A 13,379-nucleotide genomic window follows, 5' to 3' on the forward strand; every position below is an offset into this window, starting at 1 on the left:
CACTACTGTTACTTTGTATTTCATACAAAAATGTATTATGTTTACAATAATTATGTTGTCATCATGATTGTGTGTATCAGTGGAAGGTTTTAGCTTCTAAATGTTGTTTAACAAGCTGGATGAATACATTTATAAGGGAAACACCGAAAACATACAGCATTTATTTTATTATGACTGCACAGAAATGATCTAATTTTAAGTATATCAGCCTTTGATATGTCTACATAGATAAGAGATATTCATCATAACACTGTCCTGATAAGACTGGAATGATGCCAAAGCACAGTAACACACCTATTGTGTATTGAAAGCAGAACACTGATTTCACACTAAAATGACACTCTATACAAGCATGCATGGTGATGTTTCTGCTATCATCATCCTAGGTTACATCTACCTCAACAAATTAGATCTGCTCCACTCAGAGGTGAACATGAGTTCTTAAACAAGAATCCACTAATTGAACAGAAAAACCTCCGCTGAACTGAATCGTGCTTATTCTGTGTCAGAGAAAGTTTTACTGCTCCCTGGCCTACTCAGAATCCACTTCAGGAGGACATGCTGGGCACATAATAGTCAAATATACACATTGGTCATAAAGTAAAGCTGTGATCACCAAAAAGTTGTTATCAGCCTTCCAAAGGGCTGATACCTTAAAGCCAACTGAACCAAAACATACTGCAGTTTGATGTTAAATGTCTGAAACCCGCAGGTAAAGCAATACAGCTAGTCAGTTTGTGTCTTACCTGTCGAAATCCCAGACTCTCCCTGTGTGCTCGTTAGTGGTTTAGTCCAAGCGGCAAAGTGCTTCCCACACCTTCTACCTTCCATCTACAACAAGTTACAAGTTGCTACTAAGTTATAGGGAGGAGGGATAAGAAAGCTCCAGCTCCTCCCCTCACTCTGAGAGCAAAGTTCAACTTCCTGGTTTGCAGGATGGTGGGGAAGACTGTCCAAGGGTTGATACAAGTGCTGAGGAAAGACGCAGTAAAAGGAAAGGAGTGGGATGTTCTCCGTAGCGGTTATAGTACACCTAGCTGGCTCACAGAGCAGCACTGAGGAGACAAAGAAACTGGTTCTGCAGCTTTTCAGGCAGATCACAGCAGAGCTGTCTGAGCTTTGAATGAATGACTGAATGAATGAATGAATGAATGAATGAATGAATGAATGTACTTAACCTGCTTATACAGGCAGAAGAGTGCCAGTGTGGCAACTTGTACAGTGGGTCACATTAACATTGTCAAAATGTGAAAACCTAATAGTGTAACAATATTTGATATTGCAGCAGTGTTTGTAGCAACAATCGCAACACTACAGTAAATGCAAGAAAAGATATATAACTTAATTTATTTGTTTCATAATATTGGTTTGATGATAGAATATTTTCTGGTCATTTATCAGATTGAATTGTTGTATTACCTTCACATTGTAAAGAGGAACTCTGCCGATTTTATCCATCATGCATGTTTCCAGGTGTTGAAAAAAGTTGTATGAAGCCTTCTGTGGCTCTCTCTTGAGGCTAGCTGTTCCAGGCTACATTAGCCGCTGCTACCATAACATGCTCGAATCTGTACAGTCGAGTGTATTGAGTTGAACTGCATTGTGAGTAATGTAGGCACAAGGTTTTAACAAGGAAGAAGATGAAAAAGATGATATCTCTGGTTTTGCTGCGACGATTTAGATCACTTTTCTTTATTATTGTGAGTCGGATAATGTTATAGGAGTCATAGTATGTTTCATAATATTGTTCTGATTTTATGATATTTTCTTGTAATTGATCAGGTAGTATTGTTGTATTACCTGCAAGAGGGACAAAACATTTTACAACATATTGACTACAGCCCAATCAGCCAAAATGAATTGATCACAGACGTATCAATAGAGGCACGTACAAAACAAAGATATATTTTGAATAAACAGTAAAATAGAGCCTTGTGGTTCTACTTTAGGGAGATGCTAAAATAGGCCTGTTCTATTTATTATATATACTACATATAAATAATGTGAGTATCTGGGAATGATGTCAGTGAGATGCCGATCACTAATAATCAATTAGAATGTGGCTCATAGATATCATGCTTTCAAAATATTTTTGGGTAAAACTGAGTTCATCCTGTTTGCAACTTAACAAGAAGTTGTCAAGAACAATGAAACAGTGAAATTGTATCTTGGACACATGGAGTAATATTGGATGAGTCACTGTCCTGTGATTCTGCTGTTGCTACAACATGATCAAAGAGTGCCGGCACACCCCAGTCCCAGTTTCAAAGAACAAGGCTTCTGGCTTGTCTGTTAGGAAACGTCTTGTGTCATCATTGATACAGTGTCATATTGATTATGCCTGCTCTGCTTGGTAAATTTAGAAACTAATTGTACGTGATGCAAAATAATATTATTTGGTATTTTTTACATGCATCCCATCCTTATAGTGAATGATACCAAAAAAATAGGCCACGTAAAAGCATTGTTGAAGGAACAGCAGAGATTTGTCAGATTTGTAAGTTTGCGTTGTCATGGGAAATAACTGTTTGCATATACTGTTGAACAGGGCTCAGTCATGGAAGAAGTACTCAGATCCTTTATTTCAGTAAAAGTACCAAAACAGCAATGTAAAAATACTCCATTACAAGTAAACAAAAAAAATCCTAATTAAGTAAAAGTACATAAGCTTGAAAAGTTCATCAGCTTGAGTAGTAAAAGTAGTGGTTTGGTCCCTCTGACTGATATATTATTATATATGACATCATTAGATTATTAATAGTGAAGCATCAGTGTTAGAGCAGCATGTTACTGTTGTAGCTGCTGGAGGTGGAGCTAGTTTACACTACTTTATATACAGTTCGCTAGTTTAGTCCAGTGGTTCCCAACCTAGGGGTCGGGTCCCTCCAAAGTTTCTCTAATCTTTGATTTTTGCTGAAATATTGGATCATTTGAATATTTAAATGAAATGAAAGCATGTGAGAAGTTTAGAGGGAAAAATCACTGTTTGGTGGAGCTGTTAACAACTCATAGACATGTGAAATGTGACCCCGACTACACACTGCTTTTTGTAAGACTTCAAAAGCCAAAAAGGTTGGAAACCACTGGTTTCATCTTTAACAATGTGGTATAAATCTTGTTATATTCTCCATTGTGTCAAATCTTCATGTGAAAAGTAACTAAAGCTGTCAAATAAATGTAGTGGAGTAGAAAGTACAATATTTCCCTCTGAAATGTAGTGGAATTGAAGTATAAAGTAGCATGACATGGAAATATTCAAGTAAAGAACAAGCACCTCAAAATTCACCTTTGGTTGTGCTTAACTTTGCTTAGAAGAAAAAAACCTCTGACTTTATATATTATGTAATGCCTCCATCTGCCAGCAAGCGGCGCTGTGACATCCTGACCTCGAGTAACAGTCAGTGACGTTTGTTGACAGAGCATCAACTTCCCATGTCTTACTGTTTCCTGGCTATAACTCCGTGAAGCCATAACACAACTGACCACTACCAGGGAATATGAGTGTATATTCCGACTGTAAACGATACAAGGACTCAGGGTAACATCTCGCAGTTGCCTCGTCGCTACTGTTGCTGTTTCCCTGGTTATGTTTCACAGCTCCGCGGCTTATTGAATGCTAAGTTATCTGACTAAGCATTTAGCGTTAGCACCTTGTAGGCTACACGTGAAGTTCTTTATTGAATTGACTGCTGCGTGGATGCAGATTTCTTCTCAAAGGCGTATTTATCTGAAAACCTCCGGGCAGTGGACATAAATATGTCATCATGAACTGTATATCTCGGTTTGCTCTCTCATGTTAGCTTACAATGCCCCTTGCTCCTGCAAACCAGTCCCAGTTGATTCGGTCCAGTCAAAAGGACGAATATTACCAAACATACCTGAGAAACAACGCCAACGAAGCTTTTCAGACGCTTGCTGGTAAGTTTGTTCAGAATTAACACACTTGGCTTCTTTAACTTCACTTTAGCATGTAGCGTTAGCTTTAGGTTCAGTCTGTTTTCCTAGTCTGGATATGTGCAGAACTCTTGACGCATTTTATTCAGTCATTAATCATAAAACATTATTGGGACTGTCTCCAGCTCCTCGGCGGCTTAACTAAAAAAACACCGGGCGTACTGTTTGGTCTCCGGGAAGCGGCTATCTATGCTACTGTTTAACGGAGGTTTGGCGATTAACCAGACGCACATTTGCCAAACCAGCAATTTACTCTTCATCCTTGAAGACCTTCCTCTCGTAAAAACGAAAAATACTGTTTGGAAACATTTCTGATAAAGCATGAATCTCACACTCGTCTTCTTGGCCTCATTCGCCAGTGCTGGCCCTGAGGCTGGAGACATGCCACACTTTTAAGCATTAGATAAGTTGGTTGTCATTGAAATAAAAGCTCCTTCGTATGTCAAACTAATAAAAGCAAGTTTGATGAACTTTTTTTTCTTTCCTGTAGGATCTAAAAGATGGCTGGACTGGAGGAAAGAGATCGAGCTGCTGTCAGACCTAACATACTATGGTTTAACCACATTCTCAGGTAGACTGACCAAACCAACATGAAATGTAACTTCATGTATGTTTAACTTTTCATCTTGTTAGCACATCTTGATTTGTGTTGTTGTCCTCCTCAGGTTACCAAACTCTGGGTGAGGAGTATGTCAACATCGTCCAGGTGGACACCAGTCAACGTCGTATCCCCTCCCGGGTCAGACGAGGCCTCTTTGTCCTCTGCCATGCCTTCCTGCCTTACCTGCTGGACAAGGTCCTGGTCTGTCTGGAAAACGAGCTGGAGGGCGGACAGGAGCACCGCAGCTGCGTCAGACGGCAACAGGCAGTGTCGGGGTCATGGAGCCTGGAGTCGTGGCTGAGGAGATGGATGCAGAAGGCAGTGGGGCTGTTGTCAGAGCCCCAGAGGAGGGCGTACCTGCCGGCTGTGTTTGTCCTCCAGCAGAGCCTGACCCTCCTGCACCGACTCCACGTGGCTCTGTTCTACATCAGCGGCTCCTTCTATCACCTGTCCAAGAGGGCGGCCGGTATCAGCTATGTAGGTGGTTTTTACACATTTAATATATATCTTTCTATCTACATATTTCAATAATTTAATTTTTGGTTATTTCATTTATCAAAGAAAATGTTCAACATTCTGTGGTTGCAGGTTCTCAAATATAAAAATTATGTCTTATATCAAAATGGAATGTTTAGGTTTTGAACTTTTGGTAGGACAGGTCAACAAGTGGTGCAGTTTACAGTTTACACATTTACAGGGACTGATCCACATTTCACTTACTGCTGTCAGCGTTTAGCAGCCTGATAGCAGAAGGAATGAAAGAATTTGAATAACAGTTAGTTTTCCTAGAGGACACATGACAGCGCCGGCCTGAAGGCATTAAAGAGGATTCACCAGAAAGAACATGGTCATATTGACTAATGATACTGTCTACTTCCTGGACCACACGTCTCTTCCAGAGGGAGCACAGGTTTTTCTGCTGGACAAGACTTTCTATAAAAATAAAGAAATAAGATATCTCAAACACTATTGGATGGACTGCCATGAATTTTGGTTCACACACATGACCAAATATCTGTGTGTTTAGTGCTAATTAGCAGGAATATGGAGAACATGGTTAATTTTACCTGCTAAACGTTAGCATGTTAGCATTGTCACCAGAAACATGTTAGCATGCTGATGTAAGTCAGTCAATCTCCTCCAACTTTGCTTTGTGCATTGCATTGTTGGATAATAGTGAACATCAGCAGCACACTCAGAAACTTTACACTTTTTAGTGTGCATACTGACTTTTTCGAGTATACCGAACTTTCCACTTGGACTGGATTGCATTATATTGTACAGGTGTTCATAGTATTGTGTCCACCACTGTGTATACATCCATACAACACTGAGAGAATCATAGAGATAAGGGAAAAGATATTATTAGGTGTAGGGATGCACCATTAACAGAAAAATCATTAGTACACTAACCCTTACATTTTAAAGTAGACTCACAGATTTCCCAAACATCGTTATAAAAGCTGTTTTGTTGTCTCCATCTTTTTGACATTGTTTGACATATTTCCAACTACTGCCAGAAGGAAGTTAGATCACCATTTGTTGAGCAGGCAGGGTACGGATGGGATACGCAGTAATGACTCACTAGTCTGAAGAGATCTTGCTGCCCATCCCGTCACTGTCTTTGTCAGGAATCCTTCGATTTTCGTGCAAATCGTCTCAAAATATATGCATTGGTTGTTATCTGGGACCTGTGGCCACATTATATTTATGTTTCTGGGTTATATGCATCATTGTTGCTTTCTACTTACATTCCTAGAGACTGGTAGTTCAGATAGGTCAAGTGCAATCCTGAGAGAGACAACAAGACCGTTGTTTCTGTTAATTTAGTGCAGAATTGTAGATACATTTGAGTTTAACCACTGATTTATTCCAGCAGGAATGTCTACACTGATTTTAAATGTGTGTGTGTCTGTGTGTGTGTGTGTGTTTAGCTGCGTGTGTCGGGGGTGGGGAGTGATGACGGGACCATCAGGAGCAGCTACAGGCTGCTGGGAATGGTGTCCTTCCTCCAGCTACTCATCACTGTGTGTCTGCAGCTCAACAACTTCAGACAGAGACAGAGAGCAAGGCAGGAGTGGAAGACCTACAGGAACCTCACGGCCAGGTACACGATCATGATCAGGAACACTTCCACTCTACTCCTGACTGAGACCTCATCACAGTATCCAGATCAAATATCCAGATACAGATGATGTGTTAATACCAGGTGGAAATGGGATCATCTCCTTGTCAACAAATCCCACTGAAAACACCAAAGCAACGATGAATTGATGTACTAACGAGTATTATGTTTGTGTGTATCAAAGCCTAAAATACAGTGCTGCTTGAAAGTTTGTGAACCCTTTAGAATTTGCTCTATTTCTGGATAAATTTGACCCAAAACGTGATCAGATTTGCTGTAAAATACTAAGCATGCAATCAATTATTAGTTGGACAATACATTTAACAAAAAATCTGGGATATGTTTGCCCTGGAAGTAGTCAAAAATGATTTTCTCCGGCAGTTAGCATTTATATGACTGCCTGGTTGTGTTTTTGAGCTCCTCATCATCTGTGACAGTGACATCTGGCAGCTTCACATACTCTGTTTCTGCAGTAGAGACGTCAGAAGATACTTGGACTTGTTTTCATGAGTCAGGAATTTATTTCCTCCATGGCAGAAAAACACTTAATACGAGCCTTCAGAAACTCCAGCAGGTTAAACTGGACTAACCAAACACTTTTAGTGCTAATTGACACTGACTCACTCATTATAAACAGACTTTAAGACACTCATTAGTAGTCTACATTTAAACAGCAATAAAACACAAACACTATGATCCAACAAAAGTATTTTATTAAAAGTAGTCAGCAGAATGAACTCTTCACAAACTTTGAGAACTGAACATATAGAATAAAACAAACAGCTTTAAAGTTTTCAGAGATCAGTGTAGACATTAATAGATACTTGCAGCACCAACAAACTAACTGATAGAAGTCAATAAAAAACATTATCATCAGATAATTTCTTTTGGTTAGTCAGCTGTGAAGTAAAGTTTACCCCTGATTGTTCACGGTCAAGATTTCCACTCTCCACTGTCTTTCCAGAAGCATCCTGGCCAGTGCAAAAAGTACCGTAGTTTTTATTAAAGCATTGCAGTAAAAGACCTACATAAACTCTTTGAACTGTGTCTGTGTTCAGTCCTCAGCACATACAGAGTTCAGGGTCCAGAGCTGCCCGCTGTATCCTCTGTCTGGAGGAGAGGAGACACTCCACCTCCACTCCCTGTGGACACCTCTTCTGCTGGGAGTGCATCACAGAGTGGTGCAACACCAAGGTCAGGCTCACATCATGACTGTCTCTAAAACTGAACCATTGGATTCATTGTTGGGAATGAAAGACAATACCGGGCTCATTTAGAGATATAATAATTCTCATTGTGTCAGATTTATTTTGAAAGTCATTAGGTTTTGGGCATTTCTGTTTCTTAATGTTGGTACCACATGACGTTCTGTAGATGTTAAAGCAGTGTGTGCCTGTTAGAAAACACTCAGCTCAGCACAATTAGTTGAAGAACAGGTTCACAATTTTTCAAGTCTGTCTTTAAGCAACAGTCAGGAGCCCAAATGAACATTGAAATAGGTTTTTCTTGTAATCATTCCTCCTGCTCATACTGACCATTAGAAGATCTCTTCATAATGTACTTACAATATAAGTGGTCTGTACAAAAATGTATTTAAAAGTTTATCTGACGCTAATATGAAGCTTCAGCGTCCAAATGAGTCAAATCAAGTAGATATCTTTCAACGTTACAGTCTTTTTAGTGCCAAAGTCCCTCTTTTTGTTACTATACTTCCACCACAGCTCAACAGGGAAACACTGTCCGACTGACTGCTGTTTTAAGACACACTTGAATTATTGTGAATCCGCCTTTTAAGTGTGTACAAGCTTGAATGTGTCCACAACTACCTTTTCTGAATGTAATTGTAAGATTGTCATGTGTGTTTGCGTTTTACTTCCTACAGGCAGAGTGCCCCCTGTGTCGGGAGAAGTTCCAGCCTCACAGACTAGTGTACCTGAGAAACTACAGCTAAAACCTCAGAGCGCACACTGCTGCTGGACTATAGTGCATTTGAATACACATGCAGGCAGGCTGCCCCTCAGGAACATGTGAAGACATTAACAATATTTTCCAGCAGTCCCACTGAACTTTGTGAAAACATACTTGGCTTCTTTAAGATATACACACAACCTTTGTGTGCTTATGATTCTTTCTTTAAAGGGATTACTCTGCCTTTTTTAGGGGAAGTTGTTAATCTAGATCTTTATTTTGGATTGTATCAGTCCAATCACAAATACTGCAATTCTGTTGATTTAATCACAACTTTAACATATGTTAATAAATAAATGTGAACAAGGACAACAAGGCCTCAGTCGTAACATTTACAGATTACTGTTGTTTTCTGTCATTAACAGCCTGTTGTATGAATGGAAGATTGACAATAAACAACAAGCAGTGAACACAACACTGACCACAACAGTAAAGTTGCAGCCGGACAGCTAAACAATGAGCTGAAAGTCTCTATAAAGTTCAGTAAAACCGAGGGGAGCTACAGAGTCTCTGTAGGTGCATCACTACAAGCCACTCACAATACATTACACACTATTATTAAATACATTGTTATATTAAAAAAATATGAAGATAAGTAAAGTATAGTAAAGTGGAGCAATTCCCAATCCCAGTTTCAATTCCATCTGTTTCCTACCACAAAGCAGAAATGTCCTCACTAACGAGGACCTGCTGGCTTCCTCTTCATCTTCAAACCTGCGTAGGACTGTGCTGGACATTTAGACAGGCTTATTATTTTAGATCTTGAACAGCGTCAGGTTCCAAATATCTCCGGAGACCTTTGTATACCTCCCTAAAACCCTCATCATATAAGAGGTCCTGTTTTCAAGTTGTACCTTGTAATCCCAAGATGCCATGTTCTGACCTTCACTGACTGTAGATGATCATTAAACTGGGATGTTCATCAGCATATTTACGTGATGGACAAGAAGATCTAATCAATGATTTCCAAACCTACAGCAAATACATCTTGAGTGCTTGAGCAAAATATGTCAAAATAAACAGGTTCAGAACTTTTTAGCCTATTGTCACACTTAAGGGCTGCATGTGCCCAACAAGGACAGAGAGCAGTAACTACAGAAACAGTAAGGTTAAGAAAAAGACCTAAACATATCTCATAAGCTACTGCACTCTTTTAACAATCTGAATGCACAGGAAAACATCTACAAGCATGTATTAAATTGTGTAGTAAATGTATCTATCAGTGGTGGGAAGTAACTAAGTACATTTACTCAAGTACTGAATTTAAGTACAATTTTAGGTACTTGTACTTAACTTGAGTATTTCCATGTGATGCTACTTTATACTTCCACTCCACTACATTTCAGAGGGAGATATTGTACTTTCTACTCCACTACATTTATTTGACAGCTTTAGTTACTTTTCAGATGAAGATTTGACACAATGGAGAATATAACAAGCATAACATACATATATAAAAAAATATAAAATGCTACTGTCAGCCAATGGTCCGACTCCTCAGGGGGTAGACAAGAGGGGAAGGCCCGTCCTTTACCAAGGTGGCAGGATGGTCTGCAACAATTTTAATGACCTGGGTTGTAACATACCTGCTCTTTCTGCGGCGGCACCCATGCCAGGTCCAGTTGCCCCCATAACCTCACCAAGCACGGCCCATTACTACGTAGATACCTCAAAACGCCCATAAACCTTGACACTTTGAAGTGTGCCCTGACAGACCATCCCGACCACTAGTTTGTCCACTTCCTCATTCACCCTTTCACCTTTGGTTTCCACCCAGGCATCAAAGTCATCCCCGAATCGTCATTCACTTGCCATAACTTCCGGGCTGCCCTAGCCAAGCCCGATACAGTGGACAGCTCCTATTGAACCCATTCAGACTTACGTAAACCAGAGACTAGCCCACCATGCTTCTCCTCAAGACCCACTCTTCATCACCGAATCCGGCAAAGTAGCTACGTGCCTCTGGTTCCACCACCATCTTCGCCAAGCTCTGTCCAAGACAGGAATTTCACCCAAATCATACTCCGGTCACTCCTTCCTCATAGGAACGACTTCAACCCGCTTCCAGACAAGGAATTCCGAACCACTCAATCAAAGTCCTCGGCCACTGGTCTTCCCAAGCCTGCCATAGTCTCCCCCCATACTCTCCATTCTTTAATCCTATTGAAGAATTGTTCTCTGCATGGCGTCGGAGGGTGTATAATCACCAACCCCACCAACGCATACCCCTTGTACAGGCGATGGAGGAGACTTGTGGAGACATTGATCAGGGGTCATCCCAGGCCTAAATGCTGCCTAGCTCAAGACAACATTGCATGTGATGTGGATGAAGTCATACGGCCAAACCCACAAAGAAGACAAGATTTAGCCTATTTTTTTTTTTGTTTGTTTTATTCTACTTTGCTTTTGTTGTTTGAGAAGTTTTAGAACATTTTGAGAAGACAAAACAAAACAAAATGTTTTCCCCTTATTTTTATTGATATTGTGTTATGTTGAGAATACACATCCATACTTTAGACATTTTGATAACTGTGTGTATGTGTGTTTACTACATGTATGACAAAACTTTATTGCAAACTGCCATGCCCTTGTGCTTAGTGTGGAGCATTTTGCAAAAATAGGCTTTGGTTTCAAGAACTTCCTCTAATGAAGTAGCTATACAATAGGCTGCTGTCTCTGAAACCATGTGTCTCTGTGTCTTGATTGTTTCCCCAGGCTGGCTGCAAATAAACCTCAAACTTGGCACAGCTCTGGAACATTGCTGCAGTCAGTATGTTACGTGGAATGGAAAGAATGGGAAATCAGTAGTTTTGTTCCAACCTCTTGGTGTTGTAGATTGTAGTGATAGACTGTGATCTGAAAACATATCTGGACTGAGGGTCCTCTTTTCTCCTGGCAGCAAGATACAGTATGCGGTGCTATCAGATGTAGCTCAGGGCTGAAGTCCACATATCTGTTGTTAACTGTCATCACTCATCCCATTTTTTGAACAAGCTTATTACTAGAAAATATGCTTATTGAAGCAGCAAGGCTCCTTTAGATGTTCGCACTTTTGTTGGGAGACTGTGTTGGAGACCTAACCAAGCCTTAATCAGAGTGTTGTCACCTCATCAAACATATTTATTCTTCAACAGTGATTTGTCACAGTTTTGGAAGGCACAAACAAATGATGTCCTGCGAATAGGGACGTCCAATCAGAAAACACCTCTTTGTGTTGTTCTGGAGTGCATGGAACAACAACATATTTTGTCATTTAATTTAGAGGGTTTGTTTTTTGGTGTCATGGGTGTGGGTACATGCTAGCAGGAAGAAAACCCAACTGCAAAATGAGTCTCCTTTGCAGGGTGGCTGGGCCCACCCTTAGAAAAAAGGTGAGTTCAGACATCCAGACAGAGTAGAAATGCTAATCCTTGATAGCCAGTTGAGGTGGTTTGGGCGTCTGGTTAAGATGTCTCCTTCTTCCAACTGGAAGAAGACCCCAGGTCATACCCAGAACATCGTAGAGGGATTATATATTTCACATCCGACCTGGGAATGCTTTAGGATCTCCAAAGAGGATCTTGAGGATGTGACTGTGGAGAAGGATGTCTGGGGTACCTTGCTTTGTGATTTAGGTGGATTAATGGATAGATTGTCTTTACCTAAACTTAACTAAGTAGCTACTTTTTTTAACCATAACCATTGTCTGTCCTTGAGGTTGTAATTCCCTAAATCTAACCAAACGTTAACCATATAGTGGTGGTAGAATAAAAAATGAAAAATGAGTTGTTATGAACTGCACTGACAAATGACATATTCTGTCATTTAGACTGGAGGACTTGTTGAACCGCAAAAATAAAGTAGTCTTTTTTCATTTTTTAGTTTCCCTTCCTTGGTTAACTTGGCATTTAATAATAATAATAGTAATACAATCAATTTGTACCATAATTTTTATTAATTGTGAAACACTGCTGCAGGCTGTATACACATGAGAGAGCTTGTCCAGAAGGATGGAGGGTGAGGTGGAGTGCAGATATTAACAGCCAGGCAATTGGCTGTGTAATATGTTCAGTTGCACCCTGAAAAGAGACTTTTTTTTCCTGTTCTGTCTGTTGGGAGGCAACAGAGGAAAGTTTGTTAGATGCAGACTGATCTCCCCTTGGTGGACAGGAAGAGAATGCAGGCTGTAAAACACTACTGCATGAATGAGTTTTATAATGCTGCATTTACCGTGGAAAAGCAATTGCATCCATTTTGGTATATGTTTTAGTAAAAAAAAAAAAGTCACCATGACATTAGCTCTTTTTGAGGACTTTGCTCCAGAGCACCTTGACAGTGCTTTATTCATCCACCCTCGTGACCTGTATGGCTCGTGAATGAGCCTGCTGGTTACAACTCTCAAATTCCCCTTCATTACATACATCCCTAAGCCGATAAGAGATATGTACAAAGTATTTATTGACCCATGGTGTGTGTGTGCGTGCGTGGGGGGAGATCACAATGTGTGCTGAAGCAAGAGGGTAATCTTTGTTTCCCAATCATATCACAACTCTGAAGAGGAAGTGTTAAAAGTCCATCATTTCCTTTTATTTTTCAGGGTTTTTTAAAGCACAGAATTTGCCTGAAATGTTTTAATCCTGGTTCAGCCATGTAAAGCACTTTGTAACTTTGTTTTGAAAAGTGCTATATAAATAAAAAAAGGATTATTATGATTATTATTAGTAGTAGTAGTAGTAGTATTATCATTATTAT

At 40.0% G+C, this 13,379-nt stretch overlaps 1 protein-coding gene across 1 annotated transcript; it reads left to right on the plus strand.

Moving 5' to 3' along the window:
• Positions 1 to 3,401: 3,401 nt before the first annotated feature.
• pex10 (peroxisomal biogenesis factor 10) lies at positions 3,402 to 9,063 on the plus strand. Its single transcript, XM_042409055.1, has 7 exons — positions 3,402 to 3,538; positions 3,801 to 3,918; positions 4,445 to 4,525; positions 4,620 to 5,032; positions 6,490 to 6,662; positions 7,739 to 7,874; positions 8,563 to 9,063. The coding sequence occupies exons 2-7, from the start codon at positions 3,807 to 3,809 to the stop codon at positions 8,629 to 8,631; spliced, it is 984 nt and encodes a 327-aa protein (XP_042264989.1). The 5' UTR covers positions 3,402 to 3,538; positions 3,801 to 3,806; the 3' UTR covers positions 8,632 to 9,063.
• The last annotated feature ends 4,316 nt before the right edge of the window (positions 9,064 to 13,379 follow it).

This window comes from Thunnus maccoyii, chromosome 4 (genome assembly GCF_910596095.1).
Source record: "Thunnus maccoyii chromosome 4, fThuMac1.1, whole genome shotgun sequence".
In the NCBI taxonomy this organism is placed as follows: Eukaryota; Metazoa; Chordata; class Actinopteri; order Scombriformes; family Scombridae; genus Thunnus; species Thunnus maccoyii.

Bases quoted from the DNA above. Each gene is read 5' to 3' on its own strand.
- pex10 (XM_042409055.1), top strand. From the start codon at position 3,807: ATGCCCCTTGCTCCTGCAAACCAGTCCCAGTTGATTCGGTCCAGTCAA. The intron at 5,033-6,489 runs GTAGGTGGTTTT...GTGTGTGTTTAG, and splicing joins GGGCGGCCGGTATCAGCTAT to CTGCGTGTGTCGGGGGTGGG. The intron at 6,663-7,738 runs GTACACGATCAT...GTCTGTGTTCAG, and splicing joins TACAGGAACCTCACGGCCAG to TCCTCAGCACATACAGAGTT.